This window comes from Dama dama, chromosome 19 (genome assembly GCF_033118175.1).
Source record: "Dama dama isolate Ldn47 chromosome 19, ASM3311817v1, whole genome shotgun sequence".
In the NCBI taxonomy this organism is placed as follows: Eukaryota; Metazoa; Chordata; class Mammalia; order Artiodactyla; family Cervidae; genus Dama; species Dama dama.
The window spans coordinates 51,103,544-51,127,249 of NC_083699.1; the positions used below are offsets into that span (position 1 = coordinate 51,103,544).

Consider the following 23,706-nt stretch of genomic DNA (forward strand, 5'->3'; position numbering starts at 1 on the left):
ATATTTAAATAGTAGTCAAATGAAATAAAGGAGTATGACAACGAAATGCAAAATATATTTCTTGACTGGCAGATAGACTGGAGAGATGAAAAAATATAAATTAAAGGATATTTGGGGTCAAATATGAATTGTGAAATCTGAAAATAGATTTTATTATTAGCTAATACTACATTGGTCTTCAGTTTCTTTGGTTTAATAAAGGTATTGTGATTATGCAGGAGAAAGTTCTAGTCCTAAAGACAGACATATTGAATAATTTTGGAATAAATCTGTCATAATACTGACAATTTTACTTTCCAATGATTCAGAAAAAAAAAAGAAAATAAAAAGAGAGAAAGAAAGAAAGAATGGTAGGTATGTAACAGCTCAGTTCAGTCACTCAGTCGTGTCTGAATCTTTGTAACCCCATGGACTGCAGCATGCCAGGCTTCCCTGTCCATCAACAACTTCCGGAGCTTACTCAAACTCATGTCCATTGAGTTGGTGATGCCATCCAACCGTCTCATCCTCTGTCGTCCCCTTCTCCTCCTGCCTTCAGTGTTTCCCAGCATCAGGGTCTTCTCAGATGAGTCAGTTCTTCGCATCAGGTAGCCAAGGTACTGGAATTTCAGCTTCAGCATCAGTCCTTGCGATGAATATTCAGGACTGATTTCCTTTAGGCTCTCCTTGCTGTCCAAGGGAGTCTCGAGAGTCTTCAACACCACAGTTTAAAAGCATCAATTATTTGGTGCTCAGCTTTCTATAGAGTCCAACTCTCACATCCATACATGACTACTGGGAAAACCGTAACTTTGACTAGACAGATCTTTGTTGGCAAAGTAATGTCTCTGCTTTTTAATATGCTTTTAATTATGGTCATAGCTTTTCTTCCAAGGAGCAAGCGTCTTTTTAATTTCATAGCTTTTCTTCGAAGGAGCAAGCATCTTTTAACTTCATGACTGCAGTCACCATCTGCAGTGAGCCCCCAAAAATAAAGTCTCTCATTGTGTTTCCATTGTTTCCCCACCGATTTGCCATGAAGTGATGGGACCAGATGCCATGATCTTAGTTTTCTGAATGCTAAGCTTTAAGCCAACTTTTTCATTCTCCTCTTTCACTTTCATCAAGAGGCTCTTTAGTCCTCCTTTGCTTTCTGCCATAAGGGTGGTGTCATCTGCATATCTGAGGTTATTGATATTTTTCCCGGCAATCCTGATTCCAGCCTGTGCTTCATCCAGCGCAGCATTTCTCATGATGTACTCTATATATAAGTTAAATAAGCAGGGTGACAATATGCAGCCTTGACGTACTCCTTTTCTGATTTGGAACCAGTCTGTTGTTCCATGTCCAGTTCTAACTGTTGCTTCCTGACCTGCATACAGATTTCTCAGGAGGCAGGTCAGGTGGTCTGGTATTCTCATCCCTTTAAGAATTTTCCACAGTTTGTTGTGATCTACACAGTCAAAGGCTTTGGCATAGTTAATAAAGCAGAAGTAGATGTTTTTCTGGAACTCTTGCTTTTTCAATGATCCAACAGATGTTGACAATTTGATCTCTGGTTCCTCTGCCTTTTCTAAGACCAGCTTGAACACCTGGAAGTTCACAGTTCATGTACTGTTGAAGCCTGGCTTGGAGGATTTTGAGCATTACTTTGCTGGTGTGCGAGATGAGGGCAATTGCGCAGTAGCTTGAACATTCTTTGGCATTGCCTTTCTTTGGGATTGGAATGAAAACTGACCTTTTCCAGTCCTGGGGCCACTGTTGAGTTTTCCAAATTTGCTGGCATACTGAGTGTAGCACTTTCACAGCATCATCTTTTAGGATTTGAAATAGCACAGCTGGAATTCCATCATCTCCACTAGCTTTGTAGTGATGCTTCCTAAGGCCCACTTGACTTTCTATTCCAGGATGTCTGGCTCTAGATGAGTGATCACACCATCGTGGTTATCTGGGTCATGAAGATCTTTTTTGTATACTTTATCTGTGTATTCTTGCCACCTCTTCTTAATATCTTCTGCTGGTGTTAGGTCCATAACATTTCTGTCCTTTATTGTGCCCATCTTCGCATGAACATCTTCCCTGGTATCTCTAATTTTCTTGAAGAGATCTCTAGTCTTCCTCATTCTTTTGTTTTCCTCTATTTCTTTGCATTGATCACTTATCTCTCCTTGCTATTCTTTGGAACTCTGCATTCGAATGGGTATATCTTTCGTTTTCTCCTTTGCCTTTAGCTTCTCTTCTTTTCACAGCTATTTGTAAGGCCTCCTCAGACAACCATTTTGCCTTTTTGCATTTCTTTTTCTTGGAGATGGTCTTGATTACTGCCTCCTGTACAATGTCACGAACCTCCGTCCATAGTTCTTCAGGCACTGTCTATCAGATCTAAACCCTTCAATCTATTTGTCACTTCCACTATATAATCGTAAGGGATTTGATTTGGGTCATACCTGAATAGTCTAGTGGTTTTCCCTACTTTCTTCAATTTAAGTCTGAATTTGGCAATAAGGAGTTCATGATCTGAGCCACAGTCAGCTCCCAGTCTTGTTTTTGCTGACTGTATAGAGCTCCTACATCTTTGGCTGCAAAGAATATAATCAATCTGATTTCTATATTGACCATCTGCTGATGTCCATGGTAGTCTTCTCTTTTGTTGTTGGAAGCAGGTGTTTGCTATGACTAGTGCGTTCTCTTGTCAAAACTGTTGGCCTTTGCCCTGCTTCATTCTGTACTCCAAGGCCAAATTTGCCTGTTACTCCAGGTATCTATTGACTTCCTACTTTTGCATTCCAGTCCCCTATAATGAAAAGGACATCTTTTCTGGGTGTTAGTTTCAGAAGATCTTGTAGGTCTTCACAGAACCATTCAGCTTCTTCAGCATTACTGGTTGGGGCATAGACTTGGATTACTGTGATATTGAATGGTTTGGTAGCTGTTAATTATATTGCTTTCTAAAACCTTTCTGTAAGTTTGAATTCTTTCAAACTAAAATGCTGTGTGGTGGGGGAAACAGGGATACAAATGAAAAAAAAAAATGCTATTCAGTCACTAACAAGAATCTCTATATACTGCCATGAAATGATTTACATAGTTAGATGAAAAAAGATTCAAATCAATATGAATAATATACTGCCATTTACAAAGGAATAATTTTAAAAGAATATATAAGTAAATATATAAATACATACATATTAACATATGTGGGCTCCCCTGGTGGCTCACTGGTAAAGAATCCGCCTGCAATGCAGGAGACCTGGGTTCGATCCCTGGGTTGGGAAGATCCCCTGGAGAAGGGAACAGCCACCCACTCCAGTATTCTGGCCTAGAGAATTCCATGGACTGTATAGTCCATGGGGTCACAAAGAGTCGGACACAACTGGGTGACTTTCACTTCATTTCACTAACATATGCACATAGCCTCTCTAGAAGGATACACCAGTGGTTGACTCTGGGGAGGAGAAATGGGAAGAGAATTGCCTATTATGAAAATTACAGGCTTTGAAATTTACCATGTACATATTTTACTTGTGTATGCATGACTGTTGATGTCTTAGATATACATGCATTAACTTTTTTAAAGTCATTATGATAATATCCAAGAAGATGTAGACTTAAAAGAATATAAAGCCAAGTACATGACACAAACCCTACAATTTAAAGGACAGATGGAGGAAGAAACTTACCAAATAAACTGAACAACAAGAAGAGAAAGGAAAAAAAATACAATAGGAAAAACTGTTTCATGGAAATGAAGGGATGAGATTATGTCAAGAATAAAGTAAAACATCAAACTATTAAGTGAAGTGAAGTCGCTCAGTCATGTCCGACTCTTTGCGACCCCATGGACTATGGCCTACCACGCTCCTCCATCCATGGGATTTTCCAGGGAAGAATACTGGAGTGGGGTGCCATTTCCTTCTCCAGAGGATCTTCCCAACCCAGGGATCGAACCTGAGTCTCCTGCATTGTAGGCAGATGCTTTACCGTCTGAGCCACCAGAGAAGTTTTTAACAGTGATCTATTTATTTGTTTCTAAGTTTTCTAAAATAAACATTAGTTTTGAATTTAAACAATGAATTATTTTCAAAAGCAAGCACTGAACAACATGTGTGATGAGACAGAGAGGACACATAAAACAAGGCCTCTAGCGTGGCTGCAATATCTGGTGACTCAAAGACACTGGTGAACTTAATTGTCACTGAAAGAATTATAAGGGCAGAAAGAGATCATGGTAAACCAAGAGAACAGAGGTAAGGGAATATGGGCACAAGTATAGTCTATGCTTTCAAAATATTAGAAGGGAACACATATCAAGAAGTTTTTTAGGGGTTTTTTTGTTTGTTTTTTTACAGATCAGCAGGCTATAACATGCTTACGAGCTTCGAGAACAGAGCCAGTAGAGAGGAAGCATATGAAAAGCAGATGAATAGCTACAGGTTGGGGAAACATGGGGCAGAGGTTTAGAGAGAGACAGAAGTGGGAGTCAGTGGGGGCAGGGTGGACAGGAGATGGGATTAAGGGTGAGCGGGGAAGAAAGGGCTGAAGTAAAGAGTCCAAATTTTTAAAAATCACATTCACCTTCAGAGGATCCTAGGGTACCAATATATTGCTTGGAAAATAACTAGTAAAGGCAAAGAATTTTTTAAAATGAGGATGTCAAGGTAAGCAGAAGCTTCCTATGATAGCCACAAAATGTATTAGAATGATACTATTTAAATGTCTGTAATAATTGAGAAACATTCACTTTTTAAACGTCAGTGGAAAAAAGGACACAAAGTTACATAATGGTATGATATGTGTGTATATATATATGGTAGGTATTAATAAAATAAGAGAAAATTGGGGGATTTTCCTTTTCTTCTTTATACTTTTCCTTCCAACTCTTTATGCACAGAACACACGAAAAATGCATTTACTTTTTTGAAGGAAGCAATCACTGCATCTTAACATAGATATAATGCTACTAAAGAAATAAAAACTTCCATTGAGCTTTAATAGGTATGTAATTTGTTTAAAAGATAGTAACAAATCTATGGGAAATAAAGAACTCCAGGAATAAAAACAAGTTGACTTTTAGTTATAGTATCCATTACAAACAATTTTAGAATCAGAGATGTAGTAATGAAGTGATCCTCAAGCCTATGTAGTCTAAAACTCTCCTCTTGTAGAATAGAAAAATGAAATCCAACAAGGTAAAATAACCCATCCAAGGTCACAAAGTTTGCTATTGGCAAATGTGATCCAGGTATTCTGACTTTCAGATGAGCATTTCTACTTCTGTATCGGAATACTCGTTTTTTTTCTAGTGGACCACATGTGAATTACTTCTGGTTGGCATCAGCCTAATTAAGATCATTGTTCCAAGGCTGATCCTTAAAAGGACACAGGAAAAATAAGCCCAATGTGACAAAAGCTTATGCATGAGGTGTCAACTCACAATAACATCTCTAAACTCAGAACAAAGTATGGAAATGAGTGAAAATAATCTAATTTACACGTTACTGTGAACACCAAATCAAATTTACCAACTTGAAAAAAAGCTGTACTCATCCTAAACCTCCCCCAGTCCGAACTTAGATACCAAAGAAAAACTTCAGTACTTTGGCATTGTAATAAATTGCTCGTTATCACCCTAAGAATCAGTTATTAATCTAGAAGAAACAAACTCGTGCTGAACCTTCAAACAACATTAACTACACAGGAATGTTGATTCCTGTGGGTTCTCAAATTTAAATTGCCTCAGGCACCAAGTTACATACTAGAAGATAAACGTGGCAATCATTTTTAATACTTAAGGAGAGTATTTAGAATTCACAGCTTTAAAAAATCAAATTTGAAATTAATATCAATATATTGCTCACACTCAGGGCACACACTATACATTTTCAGCTAGATTTAAAAATATGGCCCCCAAATAAACCCTTTGCTCTTAAATCAAGTATTAAAGAAATGCTGAGGCCACTTAATCTAGGTACTATCTTTCTATCTCCTCTGTTACTACCATGATCTGAGTTAACACCAACACAGGTAAGTTCAGAACAGATAAAGGTTTAGGACTCATGTTTGGGATTGTGCACTCAAATCTGCACAGTGGACCACCTCAAAAAGATCTACTTTATTGATCAAAAATTATCTACAGCAACTGTAGAGATTATCCCAAAGTACAGTGATGAACAGAGAGAAGATTAAGAAGTATGTCTTAAGTTTAGTGACTTTAATGAAAATAAAAAGAACCTTTTAGCCAACATAAGTCATATACAATGATAAAAGAGATGCTGAGGGAAGATTAAAAGAGAGAGAACTCAGGTCCCTAATGTTGTATATAGTTTCTTTCAGGTTAATTCAAGCTATAAAGGATGTACTGTTGAAATTAATCTAGTTTGCACGACTCTCATCCTGGTAAGAGCTCTAAGTTTATCACAGTGCTCTCTGCAATCTGACATTTTTCTCCACTTGTTAGCCTAGTGTCCATTCCATCTTTCAGGAATTCAACACTACATGGAATCCAACACTACATAGCACTCCTTCATTATTTTCATAACAAGACAAGGAAACATATCTCCAAGCTCCAGTCACTTACCAGAACACTCTCTCTATATAGACGTAAAAACCCCAATAACTGGAACAATGGGAATCTCTACTTTTGGTCCAGTGAATTTCCAAAAGCATAATTTCCAAAAGCATAATTCCAAAAGCATAATAATAGGTGAGAGGATCAAAATTTGCTGGAAAATACCTTAAAACTACTGATGAGTGACAAAGTACCTGTAGATTACATTCCCCCAACTTTGTACTCTTGTTTCCTCACTCCTCTCTTAAAGCATCACTATTTCAGGAACCTCAACTGTTGATGAGTGTATTTGGGTTATGGCAGAACAAAGACTTAAAACAATGCTAAGAGAGTAACATAACCAGGTGTCCCTAGCCTCCAGATAGCTAAAAACCCTACATGGAACATTTTACAGTTCCCTGGGTCAAATGAGAAAGCAGTGTTGTTGGGGTGAATTTAGTCTAGGATGACAGCGAAAAAGAATTCCATATCAACTATCAGAAAGACACATCTTCAAAGATATAAGCATCCAAACTATAAAAGACCACTATAACTTTTTCTCCATTCATAATTCACCCCATGCTGCTTTCATACCCCACCACCACAGTTTTAAGAACTGTTTAAAACAAAAAACTCCTAAAGCTCCTAGGGAAATTGTAGACTTTAAGAGGCAATAAGAAGCTTTAAAAATGTAGGGAAAATGCTCAGCTTCCTCTTACCCTCCATGAAAATATATACCTTTACTCTGCCTGAAATTTCTGTTTCTTGAAAATCTACCTATTAATTTGGATTAAGAAAAGTGTTTTCCTGCTTACATAATAGGTACTAATAAATATTAATTTTTAGCATTAAAATCTGAATGTCATATATTTGTACGGTTCAAAAAGTAAAAATCAAGAAGATATCCATTATGAAGATTCCCAATCCTACTCTGCTTCCTATCTATCCAGTTCCTACTACATTTATTAGTTTCTTATCTTTCCAGACTTTCCTTGTGCAAATTAATGCAAACTATAGTTATTTCCCAGGACATCTTGATGAGGGGAGCTGGGGGCCAAGCTGAGAGAGACTGGTGGGTGCAATGTCAGAGAACCTGCTCTGTCTCTCAGTGGCTTTCTCAAAATGGCCATAGTTCTCAGACAGCAAAAATTTGTACATCTGACTATTAAACACAAATCAGACTCCTGAACCCTGGCTCCATTCTGGCTAGGGCTCTGGTGTCCCTACCTGGCCTGTGTGAGGGGGAACGCTCTGCCACTCTGTTAGAAAAGAAAGCCCCATCCACCATTTCCTAAGAGCTGGCCAAGGGTAACAAGCTGTACTTTAACTAAGTAGAGCCACACCTAATGAAATATCAAAGTCCGGAGAATGTGCCTCCAGGCTTTGCTTTAATCTGGTGGTGGTGGGGAGGTATGTGTACGTGTGAACAGACTGCCATCTTTAGAGCGGTTTCAGGTTTACAGAAAATTTAAGCAGATGGTACAGGGAGCTCCCATATATCCACTCTTTCCCCTACTCAGTTTCCTCTATCATTAACATCACGCACTAACATTGCAACTGATGAACCAACAGTGAGATGCTATTATTAACTGAAGTCCGCCGTTTACATTAGGGCCCACTCTTTGTGTTGTACATTCTACTGGCTTTGACAACTATATAATGACTTAGGGCTTCCCTGGTGGCTCAGACAGTAAAGAATCTGCTTGCAATGTAGGAGACCCAGGTTCGATCCCGGGGTTGGGAAGATTCCCTGGAGAAGAGAATGGCTACCCACTCCAGTATTCTTGCCTGGAGAATTCCATGAACAGAGCAGCCTGGTGGACTACAGTCCTTGAAGTTGCAAATGAGTCAGACATGACTGAACAACTAACACTATATATGTACTATAATGACATAACCACTATTATAGTAAGAACAGTTTCACTGCCCTAAAAACCTCATGCTCCCTTTCTCCATCCCTCAAAATCTTTTCATTTACTGACTTTAGAGTTTTGCCTTTTTCAAAAGGTCATATAATTGAAATCATTTAGTATATAGTTTTTCTTCAAACTGGCTTCTTTCATTAAGCAATATGAACTTAAGGTTTAGCCATGTCTTTTTGTAGCTTGATAGCTCACTTCTTTCTATTACTGAATAATATTCCACTGTACGGTTTGCTGAAATCTGCTTATCCATTCACCATTCACTTTTTTTTTTTAACATAATGGATTTATTTGGATGTATTCTGCCACTGTTTTTTTTCCTTTTTTTGGTTACGCTGCACACCATGTGGAAACCTTAATTCCCCTACCAGGGATTGAACCAATGTCCCCTTCCATGCATTGGAAGCATGGAGTCTTAACCACTGGACTACTAGAGAAGCCCCCTTCATTTCTTAAGAAATGAAACTGGGGAACCATAAAGTAAGGTGAGCAATTCAAGGTCACAGAACTCATCAGTAGCTCAGCTGGAGTTAACCCTCTCTCTCACTCTTCCACAAACAAAAATCAGCTCCCACACTTCTATGCTGCTGTTCTTTCCACTATATCAAGTTTGTTTTTTTTTTTTAAGGCAAGAGAAGATCTTATTTATTAGCTTTTTCCAGTCAGCAGTCTCCAAATTGCCTTTGTTTCTTTTTGGCAGGTTGTTTAAGTGGTTTGAAATTGATGCCCTACTGGAATAAAGCTAAACAGCTAAGCAACCAGGGCAGGAATGCCCAGAGAGAGCAGCCAGCTGCCCTGTGCCTGAAAGGGAACAGGGGCTTTACCTGCAGGCCCGGGAAGTTCAGGAGAGGAACTGGGAAGCCATAAGAACACCCTCAACCCCCCTGGAGGGACAGCTCGGCTGCCTGAAAGCTGTGATGTCCTCTGCTCTCGGCTTCCTATGGCTGAGGACTTTCAGAGGGTACTGAAGATGCCACTCTCTTGTGTATTCCGCAAACTAACAGCAATTTTAAAACAGAATATAAAGTGTCTTGATTGGGTTCTTACAAATGATATTTTTAGCATAATACTAGCCAAAGAAAAAAGAACTAATTTACTATGTGTAAATGTCAAAAACTCTTCAGAGAAAGAGAGCAAAAACAGGGAAAGGAAAAGGGGAGATGTGTGTAAATTCAAGAAAGGAAGTTTCAAAAGTTTACAAAAAGAGTTAAGAGAAAAAGTATGTTCTGATAGCTATAGTCTCTGGAAATAATAGGTATGAAACCCAAAAGAAGGACAAAAACCTGCGTTTGAGTGCTCTCCTCTTTCTTCTACTTCTGTCTACTCAGGTCCTTCCAGGTCCTGTTCAACCCCGCCCCCAGAGCTTCCTTCTCCTATCCTGACTCCTCTTTCAAACTCTCTGTACTTGACATTTATTTGTGGCCTTCTCTGCCTCCCAATTCAATTCCAGGGCCTGAGACTGCAGGGCCCTTGTCACACATATCTTGGTTTCCCCAGAATACCTCTAAACAGTGCCTCCTGCAAAGCAGATAATAAATAAATATGTATTAGTTAAGTTGAAGAAGCCAACAAGAAAGTAGTGTTTTTAAGGGGAGAGGAAACTAGAGTAGTATAAAGGATACAAAATCTGAGCACAGTAAGTTGTATTAATAACCAAATCAAGCCCAGGACCAGATGGCTTCACAGCTGAATTCTACCAAAAATTTAGAGAAGAGCTAACACCTATCTTACTCAAACTCTTCCAGAAAATTGCAGATGAAGGTAAGCTTCCAAACTCATTCTATGAGGCCACCATCACCCTAATTCCAAAACCAGACAAAGATGCCACAAAAAAAGAAAACTACAGGCCAATATCACTGATGAACATAGATGCAAAAATCCTTAACAAAATTCTAGCAAACAGAATCCAACAACATATTAAAAAAATCATACACCATGACCAAGTGGGCTTTATCCCAGGAATGCAAGGATTCTTTAATATCCGCAAATCAATCAATGTAATACACCACATTAACAAATTGAAAGATAAAAACCATATGATTATCTCAATAGATGCAGAGAAAGCCTTTGACAAAATTCAACACTCATTTATGATTAAAACTCTCCAAAAAGCAGGAATAGAAGGAACATACCTCAACATAATAAAAGCTATATATGACAAACCCACAGCAAGCATCACCCTCAATGGTGAAAAACTGAAAGCATTTCCCCTGAAATCAGGAACAAGACAAGGGTGCCCACTCTCACCACTACTATTCAACATAGTGTTGGAAGTTTTGGCCACAGCAATCAGAGCAGAAAAAGAAGTAAAAGGAATCCAGACAGGAAAAGAAGAAGTGAAACTCTCACTGTTTGCAGATGACATGATCCTCTACATAGAAAACCCTAAAGACTCTACCAGAAAATTACTAGAGCTAATCAATGAATATAGTAAAGTTGCAGGATATAAAATTAACACACAGAAATCCCTTGCATTCCTATATACTAACAATGAAAAAACAGAAAGAGAAATTAAGGAAACAATACCATTCACCATTGCAACAAAAAGAATAAAATACTTAGGAGTATATCTACCTAAAGAAACAAAAGACCTATACATAGAAAACTATAAAATACTGATGAAAGAAATCAAAGACGACACAAACAGATGGAGAAACATACCATGTTCATGGTATTGGAAGAATCAATATTGTCAAAATGGCTATTCTACCCAAAGCAGTCTATAGATTCAATGCAATCCCTATGAAGCTACCAATGGTATTTTTCACAGAACTAGACCAAATAATTTCACAATTTGTATGGAAATACAAAAAACCTCGAACAGCCAAAGTAATCTTGAGAAAGAAGAATGGAACTGGAGGAATCAACCTGCCTGACTTCAGACTATACTACAAAGCCACAGTCATCAAGACAGTATGGTACTGGCACAAAGACAGAAATATAGATCAATGGAACAGAATAGAAAGCCCAGAGATAAATCCACGAACCTATGGACACCTTATCTTTGACAAAGGAGGCAAGGATATACAATGGAAAAAAGACAACCTCTTTCACAAGTGGTGCTGGGAAAACTGGTCAACCACTTGTAAAAGAATGAAACTAGAACACTTTCTAACACCATACACAAAAATAAACTCAAAATGGATTAAAGATCTAAATGTAAGACCAGAAACTATAAAACTCCTAGAGGAGAACATAGGCAAAACCCTCTCCGACATAAATCACAGCAGAATCCTCTATGACCCACCTCCCAGAATATTGGAAATAAAAGCAAAAATAAACAAATGGGACCTAATGAAACTTAAAAGCTTTTGCACTACAAAGGAAACTATAAGTAAGGTGAAAAGACAGCCCTCAGATTGGGAGAAAATAATAGCAAACGAAGCAACAAAGGACTAATCTCAAAAATATACAAGCAACTCCTGCAGCTCAATTCCAGAAAAATAAATGACCCAATCAAAAAATGGGCCAAAGAACTAAACAGACATTTCTCCAAAGAAGACATACAGATGGCTAACAAACACAGGAAAAGATGCTCAACATCACTCATCATCAGAGAAATGCAAATCAAAACCACAATGAGGTACCATTACACGCCAGTCAGGATGGCTGCTATCCAAAAGTCTACAAGCAATAAATGCTGGAGAGGGTGTGGAGAAAAGGGAACCCTCTTACACTGTTGGTGGGAATGCAAACTAGTACAGCCGCTATGGAAAACAGTGTGGAGATTTCTTAAAAAACTGGAAATAGAACTGCCATATGACCCAGCAATCCCACTTCTGGGCATACACACTGAGGAAACCAGATCTGAAAGAGACACGTGCACCCCAATGTTCATCGCAGCACTGTTTATAATAGCCAGGACATGGAAGCAACCTAGATGCCCATCAGCAGAGGAATGGATAAGGAAGCTGTGGTACATATACACCATGGAATATTACTCAGCCATTAAAAAGAATTCATTTGAATCAGTCCTAATGAGATGGATGAAACTGGAGCCCCTTATACAGAGTGAAGTAAGCCAGAAAGATAAAGAACATTACAGCATACTAACACATATATATGGAATTTAGAAAGATGGTAACGATAACCCTATATGCAAAACAGAAAAAGAGACACAGAAATACAGAACAGACTTTTGAACTCTGTGGGAGAAGGTGAGGGTGGGATGTTTTATAAGAACAGCATGTATATTATCTATGGTGAAACAGATCACCAGCCCAGGTTGGATGCATGAGACAAGTGCTCGGGCCTGGTGCACCGGGAAGACCCAGAGGAATCGGGTGGAGAGGGAGGTGGGAGGGGGGATCGGGATGGGGAATACGTGTAACTCTATGGCTGATTCATATCAATGTATGACAAAACCCACTGAAACGTTGTGAAGTAATTAGCCTCCAACTAATAAAAAAAAAAAAAAAAAAAAAACCAAATCAATCTAAATCAATTGTGTAACAAGTAGTATGAAAGGCAGTCACCTGAAATTGCAAAAATAGCACAGTACCTGCAGGAGACTTTCTATGGCATGAAAGCCTCGAATTAAATTCAGAGCAGCACATAAAAGACTAAGGATAAATGCCACAATCCCTGCAAGAGTTGCTGGTTCCAGTCTCTGGTGAGCTGAAAAATAAAAGAAATGATCAGAAATGAACATCAATACCTCACATCAACACCTATACTTACATAAAATGAAATTCACTGCTCAATTTAAATGGATCAAATATTGGTGAATCTTCATAAAATTATTTAATAAGATACCTTACAGATTAAATCTTTTTTAAAATGCAAAATGTCTGATATAACAGCTTCATTCCCTTGAACTCAAGTTAACTTTTTTCTACATTTTTAACAAAGACACCTAATTTGCATTTGGGGTACATAGTGCTAAGGAGTTGTCACATTTGCCAGTGAACCACATAGGAAAAAATCTTATTGCCTAAATATGTCTACCATTTACAAGTAGCTGCAAATATGTATATTTTTTTAGCTGCATATATTTGCTAAGGTGACTTTGCTCAAAAATTCACTGCATAATTCCTATTTTTTCTGAAAATGCTTAGAAAACATTTTAAAGGACAAACATACCTTGCTTTTAAGCAAAGCTCTTCCTTATTTGGGTCCCAGGGCTATAAATACCACAGGATATATGTGAAAGCTCATCTATAACCACTGATCTGAACTCTACAATAGAATGGACTCTTACAGTTATGAGGTTCCTGGTCTCTGAAGACCACTTGAAGGTAAAACAGTGACCAGTTTATTTTACAAACATATGCCCTATCCATCGGGGCTTCACAGTGTAACACATTTAGATATACAATAGCTTCCCTTCATTATCCTGCAGTTGACAAAATTAACTACAGAGTCTAAATGAAAACACAAAATTAAATACATAATCATCTAGACCTCAAAAGGGAGAGAGAGGGAAAAAGAGGACAACAGAACTATATTTAGATCATTTTATTTTAAATCACTGAAGTGTAAAAGCCCTAACAATGAAGTTAATGAGGTAGAACATTAATATAAAGGCTTAAATCTTTGCAACTTATATTCAGCCATTACAGCAGAAAAGTGTCCCTAAATAATTCATAAAAACACAAAAACCCACATGTCACGAAAAAAAGTTATTCCTCAAATTCAGTAGGAATCCAAATATAGGATATATTTTCTTAAATTTCTTCTGTGCCAAAGCTAACTTCTTGTTCTCCCAGTTAATTTCCTTGAGATTAATATGAAAGCAAAAACTAAATGTCTTTGTAAAGTATTAGTACCAAATTTTCTATCACTAGAGAAAAAATTGCACAACTTAAGAATCTATCCAATGGTCCACCAGTTAGTCCTATTCTGCCTCCCTCCCTCCATCCTTCCCCACTCCCTCTGGGTAGTAAGGGGAAACTGACCTCCAAGTGAAAAAGAAATCCTTAGCAAGGACCTCAAGCACAAAGCCATCCGATAACTAAACAGATTACAGAAATAACACTTCTAAAGTATACAAGTTTATCTTACCAAAAAACCAAATAGTAATCTATACTGTAATTAAGAACCATAGCCTTTTGTGGTCAAGAAAGGAATGGCCACTCTTGAACGAAAAAATATTATCATTTTAATGTGTTGATCAATACCTATTTAAGAAATAAATAATAATATTTACCAAGTTTCTAACACTTGCCTCTTAGGCCCTTGGAGCACTCTCTTTATAATGATAGTATACGACTTAAAAATTATTTCAAATGACTAGAAACATTTTTAAAGGCATGAAAGCCTCCTTTAACAAGCACAAGGCACAAATTATACTGAAGGACAGGCTGGAAAGGCGCCAAATCACCACAAGAAAGAAAATCTCAAGTGGAGATTCCCCCACTCCCACCCCATCCCCTTCCTAAGACCTGTGGGAACGCTTACTAAGAAAAACTCCATCTGCACAGAATGTGAGGCTGACACTTTGTAAGGACACTTTCTCATTTTAACGAACTGAATGAGATATTTAATCACATTTCAATGAATTATATTACATATTTTTTATTTTATAAAACAGGTTTTAGATGAATTATCCACAAATGCTTACTTCACACTTCAATTTGGCACCATGATAGGTACTATTAGGTATAAAGCAGGTTTAGAACAGTAAGAAATGAAGAAATGAGAGGTAATGTAGAAAATAATAGTTTTGTTTAATTCAAAATAACACTACCAGGTCACTTTTTATTTGTTTAGCTATTATTGTCTTCTACTATGATTTTTTTTTAGATTAGTCTCCTTGAGCCCAATAATTACATTTTCACATCAAAAGTAAAATTTTAATGTGCCAACGATTAATGGAAAGTTTAAAAAAATTCCTAAAGAAATAAGAGCAAATCCCTTGGAACAAAAGGGCTATTGCTTATAGTGAACTAATATATTTATTCAGCATACATTTTTGGGCATGATTCTGTGTAAGATGCCGTGCGTTACAGGATTTAAAAAAATGAATTACCCAATCTGCCTGCAAGGCACTTCTAGTCTTCTACAGCAAAATGGACAGATAAGCTCATGGAAGTAACAAGCATTCTAAATTAAAAGAGTTAGGGAATTCTGAAGAGGAAAGATAACTAGGGGAAAGATGGTGACACCAGAGTGCTAAGAGAACCAAGGTAGGTCTTTAAAGATGGTTAAAACTTAGACACGTACAAATGGGAAGAACTGTACTCCATGCATAGAAAAGAACATGAGGAGCCTGGAGATGAAAATGGGAGAAGCAAATTATAACAGCATCAACAAAAACCACTGCCACTACTAATTCTAATCCTTCTAATAGTGGCTGCTCTCAACATACCAGGCACCAAGTGCTTCATATATACAATCTCATTCTACCCTTCCAAGAATTCAACACAGTACACACTACAGTTGTTGAAGTTTTTTCTGACAGGAAACTATGGTTTCGGGAGATTGAGAAATTTGCCCAAAATGAGTAAAGGAACTGGGATTTAAATTTAGGGGGGTCTTCCCAGGTGGCACAGTGGTTAAGAATCAGCCTGCCAATGCAGGAGATGCAAGAGAACTGGGTTTGATCCTTGGGTTGGGAAGATTCCCTGGAGTAGGAAGTGGCAACCCACTCCAGTATTCTTGCCTGGAAAATTCCATGGATAGAGAAGCCTGGCAGGCTACAGTCCATGGGACTGCAAAGAGTCAGACACGACTGAGTGACTGGGCACACACACAGCCTGACTCTAGAATTCATGCTCTTCACCACTTTGTTATTGGGCACTGCTACTGGCTTTGTTTTGCTCAAAAAGATGTTTGTTAAAAGTAGGAAGAAATTAGGTCAGAAAGGGAGGCTGAAACAAATTAACAGTCTGAAATATGAGGCTAAAAATTATGAACAAACTCAACAACAGAGAAACATGGAAGAGCAAGATTGATGATTAAAGCTGTTCTTAAAGAATATTAACCTGTAAATGGGTTGTAGAGATTAAAAGAAGAGAGAGATAAATAATATTTTCTTAGTACCTTCTCACTAGGGATACACAGTCCCATTTATCCTTCAAAACAGTGTACTTCATGAGGTAGGAATGACTAACTTCTTTGTGTTTGAATTTTCTCACCTACAAATTGAGGTTAAATAATTTGCTCTAAGATGGCTAGTAAGTTCCATCTTCACAATCAGCAGTTGGGTCTGAAAATCCCATGCTTTTTCTACAACTCTGCATTAAGAAATTCATGAGTAAGTCATTATAAGATATTGACTGAATTGAGGGCCTGAATTAGGATAGAGAAGTAGAAATGGAGAAGAAGAAAGAGGTGAGAGAGATTATAGAGTCTAAAATTATTAAACTTGGCAACTAACTAGATGTGGGAAACAAAAAGGAAAAAAAAGCAAGGAAAATGCCAAGGTTTGGAGTGCAGGTATTAGAAAGATAAGGGTACTATTAACAGACCCAGTGGAAGAAACTCAGGTTTGATTGAGAATGGAGACATTTTAAACATATCAAACTTGAAGTGATGGTGAGATATGTTTAATAAGCAACTGAAGAACGCAAGAACGGTGAGCTGGAAAAACAGATGAGGTCTGCATCTGATGGGAAGGGTCTGGATGAGATTACACTGAAGGAAGTGAGCCAACAGCAAATCCTTGGTAAGTAAACACTACCTTTACAGAAAGGAAGAGGAGGCAAGGAAGACAGATGTAGAACAGACAGAAGAGGAGGGAGCAACAGAAGCTCAGGAAGGGGAGACCATCAAGTTGTGGCTTACAATGCCTGTAAACAGGCCAAAGACAATCTGAACTGAAAAAGAAAAAAGATTAGATTTACTGACTAAGATACTTCAGAAAGTATTCAGTGGTTTCAGAAGAGTGACTGAAGGCAAAATTCAGACTGCAAGAAGTTAAATAACTAGTAAAGGTAAAAGACAGAAGCAGTAAGTGGACACTTCTGCAGTTACAGGAGAGGAAAAGAGGACGACAGCCTGACAGATACAATAGGATTGAAAAATAATTATTTTTCCCCAGTAATGGGGTGGAGGAAGGAGACATTAACACATTTATAGGTGGAACAACAAATTCAGTGAAGAAGAAATAGAAGAATCAAGAGAAAGGAAAAATAATTGGTGAAACAGAGTACCAGAAGAGTCATAGTGAGTATTCAAAAAGATGGTACCATTCTAACCTCAAACCTCATCATACTACCAGTGTCTATGCTGAGTCAAAGACAAAGTTCAAAAGGTGCAGTCATTCAATGATGTCCAAAACACCTGGAGACACAGGTTTTAAAACACAGAGAAATTTCAAGTCAGTTCTATCTAAATGAGCAAACTTATTACTAAATTAAGACTGACACTAATTGTAAGGTACAAAAACACTATTTTTTTCACTACAAGACCCTTTCTTATCATTACCACTTGTCAAAAACCTGCATGTCCTTCAGGTTCCAAGGTCTAAAAGTGTTACTTCCTTTTTATTTTAGAGCATGTATCACATTCTACCTTGTATTTTACTTATTGACTTTTACTTGCTTTTACCGTCTTGAAACCAGACATGTGCTTATTGTCTTTATAAAATGCCCTAAAATATTTAAACATAATACTTTGGAGGGAAAAAAGCAATAAATATTTGTTAGATTATGAGGGGGTGTGTGTGTGTGTGTGTGTGTGTGTGTGTGTGTGTAAGAGAAAGAGATTGGGAAATCCACTTGCATTGTGGGACAACAGCCAAATACAGCCACATTTGTAGGCAACTAATAAATTGTCTAGAAAATTACACAGATTGACAAAACGCTGATTAACCACCAAGTATTTATGCTAAAAACAGAGGTATTAAAGGAACTGAGAAACGTGTATTAAATTTAGGGTTTCATAAATTTGTTTTGAAGGATATAAAATTTAAAAGAATAACAACATTAAATGTTGGTGAGGATAGAGGGCAATCAAAACTCTCATACATTGCTTGTGGGAATGTAAAATGGCACAATTACTTCAAAAAACTGGCAGTTTCATAAAGAGTTAAACACACACCTAACCTGTGACCTATCAACTTGACTCCTAATACTTACTTGAGAGACATGAAATTAATGTATGGCAAAAATCACTACAATATTACAAATTAGCCTCCAACTAATAAAAATAAATGGAAAAAAAAAGAAAAGAAAACACACAGCAACAAAAGATGAATGTTTATAACAGGTTTATCTACAATAACCAAAAACTGGAAACAAGCCAACGTCCAATGTCTACCCACCCTGGATAAACAAATCGTGGCATGCCCACACAGTGACTACTACTCAGCAATAAAGAGGAACAAACTACAGAGATGCAACATACACATACATTGAACAAAAGAGGCTGAACACAAGAATTACATTACATAGTCTTATTTATATAAAGCTCTAGAACAAATAAAACTAATTTAAAGTGAAAAAAATCTCAGTAGTGGTTGTCTGGAGTGGGACAGAGATTGACTAGGAAAGGACACAAACTTTCCAGGGAAATGGAAATGGTCCACACTGTGATAGGGGTGTGTACTATCATGGTTTTTACTCTGTATTGTTGATGCTTTGACATCTTGGGACCTTGCAGACATCAGAGGACTGCCTCTCCCAGGACTATTTAAATCCTAGAGATGGCAAACAACTCACCTGCAAGCATGTCTTTTATAAGCAAACCCCACATCTGGAGCCCACACTCCTAACTACAGGGTTCTTATACTCAAGGCCACTATTCCCCTGCCTGAAGCACCCCAGGGGCAGGTATCACTACAAGTATTCAAACTAGCCAATCTTAAATGTACTTTCTCTGCCTCTCCAGTTCCTTCCTGGGGAAATCACAGCAAAGACTCAACTTCCTAATCTGTTGGCCATGCCGTGCCATACGTGAACAAGAGTAAAATCTATATTTTGAAACAGAGTGTGGTTTATACAACTGTATCCATTTGTTGAACCATACGGCAAATATCTGTGCATTTCAGTATACGAAAATTTCCCTTAAAAAAGAAAACTGTGGCAAACTATTGGGTATAATACAGGCTCAACAATGTATTATACAACATGGGGAATATAGCCAATATTTTATAATAACTGTAAATGAAAAACAGCCTTTATAAATTGTATAAAAACTTGATTTAAAAAGAAAAAGAGAAAGAACTATAGAAATTATCAAGTGGATAAATGGGGAGTGAGGGGAGGTATAGATTAAACAAGAATGTCAAAATGTTGATATAGTTATAACAGTTGTATGATGGATACAAGTGTTAATTGTAATATTCTATTTATTTGATATATGTTTAAATTTTTCTATAATAAAATGTTTAAAACAGAAAACAAGTAAAAGTGGGATATAGTATTTAACATATTGACCCCAGCAGAACATCTGTAGAAAAAAGATATCAAAAGAGAGAAAAAGGCCTGCAAAATAATGCTTATCAAATAACTATTAATCAGATTATAAAATAAATTCATTTAGGAAAGAAAACTGCAAAACAAGAAAGTATATTTAAACTGGGAGACTATGCAGAAAATATTATGCAGGCCTGATCTGAATTTAAAACAAATTTAAAGTTAATATTATGATAATCTCCAATTGCCAATTACTTTAAAATTTTCTCTTTCTTATGGTTTTTCTCTCCCTTTCTTAAAACAATAACAAATTCTAGATTTCTCCCCATTTTCCAAGTATCTCCTATTTGGTGATCCAGGATACCATTGCAATCTACACATCAGAGTGGAGACTTATGGAAGTCAAGTAATACAAGGAGTTTCTAATAAAGTCTTCCTCCTAGTAGGTCAAGTTGAACCCCTACCCCAAATTAAGGTAATTCTCCTGAATCCTGAGTGTATATTTTCATGAACATATATTCTTAGCAAGTGCCAGACCTATGAAATTAAAACTACTGGAGGAAAGACCAATGGAAGTCTTGTAGCTCCCTCAACCCAAATATCATCAAAAAATTAATCCCTAGGCTAACTGCAGAGATTGGTGTGACCACCCAAGGCTTGCTTAAAAAGATGCATGGGTAATGATTCCTATCATACTCCATTTTAATTTTCTAATTTGTCTCCAAAATAGGTGCACTGTAGAGGATGACAACAGATTACTGTAGGTTCCAACTGCACATGCTTTTCCAGATTCAGTCTCCATGTGGAACAAACCAATTAACTCCCTGGCACACAGGTACTAACTTTTGCACACTTCTTTTCTCTATACTGAAGGCAATGGCACCCCACTCCAGTACTCTTGCCTGGAAAATCCCATGGACGGAGAAGCCTGGTAGGCTGCAGTCCATGGGGTCGCTAAGAGTCGGACATGACTGAGCGACTTCACTTTCACTTCACTTTCTCTATACTAAAACAGAAGATCAGAAGCATTTTGCTTTTACTTAATACTGATATCAGTAAATTTATCATATTGCCACTAGGTTTTACCAACTGTGTGCCACTGATTTGTCTATAGCAGGGGTTAGCAAACCATGACCCACAGACCAAATCCAGCCTAGCACCTATTTTTGTAAATAAAGTTTTACTGCAAGACAGTTTCAGCTATTCTTTCCCTGCATATGTGTTTTCATACTATAACAGCAGAGTTGAGTAGTTATGAGAGAGACCACATGGCCTGTAAAATCTAAAATATTGACTACCTGGCCTTTTACAGAAAAAGTTTGCTAAATCTTGGTTTACAAGCACTTAACATCTTAACACCTCATAGAACATTATATTAATCTACTTCATTGAGGACCTCACGCTGACAGGGCCTGAAGAACAGACAGTATATGCTTTGGGTTAGATACCTTGAGATGACATATATACCAGAGGGTAAAAAATAATCACAAGATTATAAAAGTCTACCACCTCAGTCAAGTTTCTGGGGGTTAAAGGTCTAGAGAACATTGAAAGTAAAGATCAAGTTGCACCTTTCCACCCATACCACTAAGAAAACATATGTTGCTTAATATGCCTTTCTAGATTTGTATACAATGCTACAACATATTTACTAAATGACAATGGTTGAGGAGGGTCCAAAGCAACAGAAGGACCCAGACTTCAATACAGGACATTTTGTTACTCAGTACTTATGACCCAGGGATCCAATGTTGCTAAAAATATCTGTGGGACTTCCCTGGTGGCACAGAGGAAAAGAATCCTCCTGCCAATACAGGGAACATGGGCTTGATCTCTGGTCCAGGAAGATTTCATATGCTGTGGAGTAACTACGTCCACAGGCCACAACTATGGAAGACTACATGCTTTTGGGCTCTTAAGCCACAACTAACAAGAGCCCCTGTGTCACAACTACTAAAGCCCACAGGCCCTAGAGCCCCCACGCCATGCTGCTGAGCCCATGTGCTGCAGCTACTGAAGAGTGTGTGCCTACAGCCTGTGCTCTGCAACAACTTCAAGAAGCCACAGCAATGAGAAGCCCATACACCACAACTAGAGAGTAGCCCCCACGCTCCACAAGTAGAGAAAGCTCGTGTGCAGCAATGAAGACCCAGTGCAGCCAAAAATTAATTAACTAATTATGTAAAACCTGTGGATAAGAGGGATGATGTTTTGAGCCTGCAGTAAACCTGGAAAGAAAAATCATAAAAGAGGCTCCAGGTATTCTGAAGCAATGACACAGCCCTTAGGCAAAAATTGTTTTCATTTTCAGAACTAGTTTTAGGCTTGCTTATTAGCCACCGCAGAACCTGTGTCCCTACCATAAAGTATCAGATATATATTAATAATCTCTCTTCTTTTTTTTCATTTTGTCAAATAGGGCAGTTAAGGCATGAGAAATTGTATTTTCAATTACTGTCTTATCTCAGTCAGAAGTTACCTTGTCAGCTTATCCATTGGAAAGAAAGACTACAAAACCCAAAAGAACCACAAAAACTGACAAAAGAAACAAGGAGGTATAATAAGGCAACAAAGAACAGAAAATAGATCAAAAGTAATCAATACAAAAAGAGGCAGAAAAAGAGACAAGTGATCAAAACCCAAAAGAACAAAAACAAATAACCAAGATGATAGGTTTAAACCCAAACATATCAATAATCACACTAAACATAAATGATCTGAATACATAAGTAAAAAGGCAGATATTGTCAAATTGGATTTTTCCCCAAAAGACCTAACTACATGATACCTAAAAAAAACAACTCTTTAAATATAAAAATAGTCAAATAAAAGCAAAAATAAACAAATGGAACCTAATCAAACTTACAAGCTTTTGTGCAACAAAGGAAACAATAAACAAAACAAACAGACGGCCTATGGAGGGAGAAAATGTTTTCCAACAAAGGCTTAAACTCCAAAATACACAAACAGTTCACATACTCAATAACAAGAACAAGGAAAAAGCCCAATCAAAAAATGATCAGGAAAAAAAAAATGATCAGAAGACTGTCTCCAAAGAAGACATACAGATGGTCAACAGGCATGTGAAAAATGCTCAACATCACTAATTATTAGAGAAATGCAAATCAAAACTATAACGAGGTACCACCTCACACCGGTCAGAACAGCCATCATTAAAAAGTCTATAAATATCAAATGCTGCAAAGGGTAAGAAGAAAAGGGGACCCTCCTACACCTTGGTGGGAATGTAAGTTGGTACAGTCACTACGGAGAACAGTATAGAAGTTCTTCAGAAAACTAAAAATAGAGTTGGCATATGATCCAGCAATCCCACTTTGGGGCATATATTCAGACAAAACTATAATTCAAAAATGTTCATTGTAGCACTATTTACTAGACATGGAAGCAACCTAAATGTCCATTGACAAATGAATGGCTAAAGATGTGGTACATATATACAATGGCACACAACAGCATGGACTCTGAGATTATCATACCAAATAAGTCAGAAAGAGAAAAACAAATACCATATGATATCATTTATATGTGGAGTCTAAAATATGACACAAACATGTCTATAAAACAGAAACAAACCCACAGACACAGAGAACAGACTTGCAGTGGCCAAGGTGCAAGCAGGGAGGGGAGGGATGGCCTTGGAGTTTGGGATTAGCAGATGCAAACTACTGTATATAGAATGGAAAACAAGATCCTACTGTATAGCAAATGGAACTATAGTCAATATCCTGTGATAAACCATAATGGAAAAGAACATGAAAGAGAATGTATAATATAGACAGATACGTATAACTCAATCACTTTGCTATAAAATAGAAATTAATACAACACTGCAAATCAACTATATTTAATTTAAAAATATATAAGTAAACATATATATTTTAAAATATGTAACTGTATTTAAATTAACTAATTTATTTAAATACTTAAATATTTTTAA

The 23,706-nt window shown here is 37.3% G+C and overlaps 1 protein-coding gene across 3 annotated transcripts in view; it reads right to left on the bottom strand.

The window, feature by feature from the left end:
* SEC22A (SEC22 homolog A, vesicle trafficking protein) overlaps positions 1-23,706 on the bottom strand; it is a 79,771-nt gene that overhangs the window by 14,641 nt on the left and 41,424 nt on the right. For all 3 annotated transcript variants that reach the window (XM_061167003.1, XM_061167004.1, XM_061167002.1), the window contains one exon: positions 12,950-13,065. In XM_061167003.1, coding sequence (XP_061022986.1) covers positions 12,950-13,065 — 116 coding nt within the window. The remainder of the gene's footprint in view (positions 1-12,949; positions 13,066-23,706) is intronic.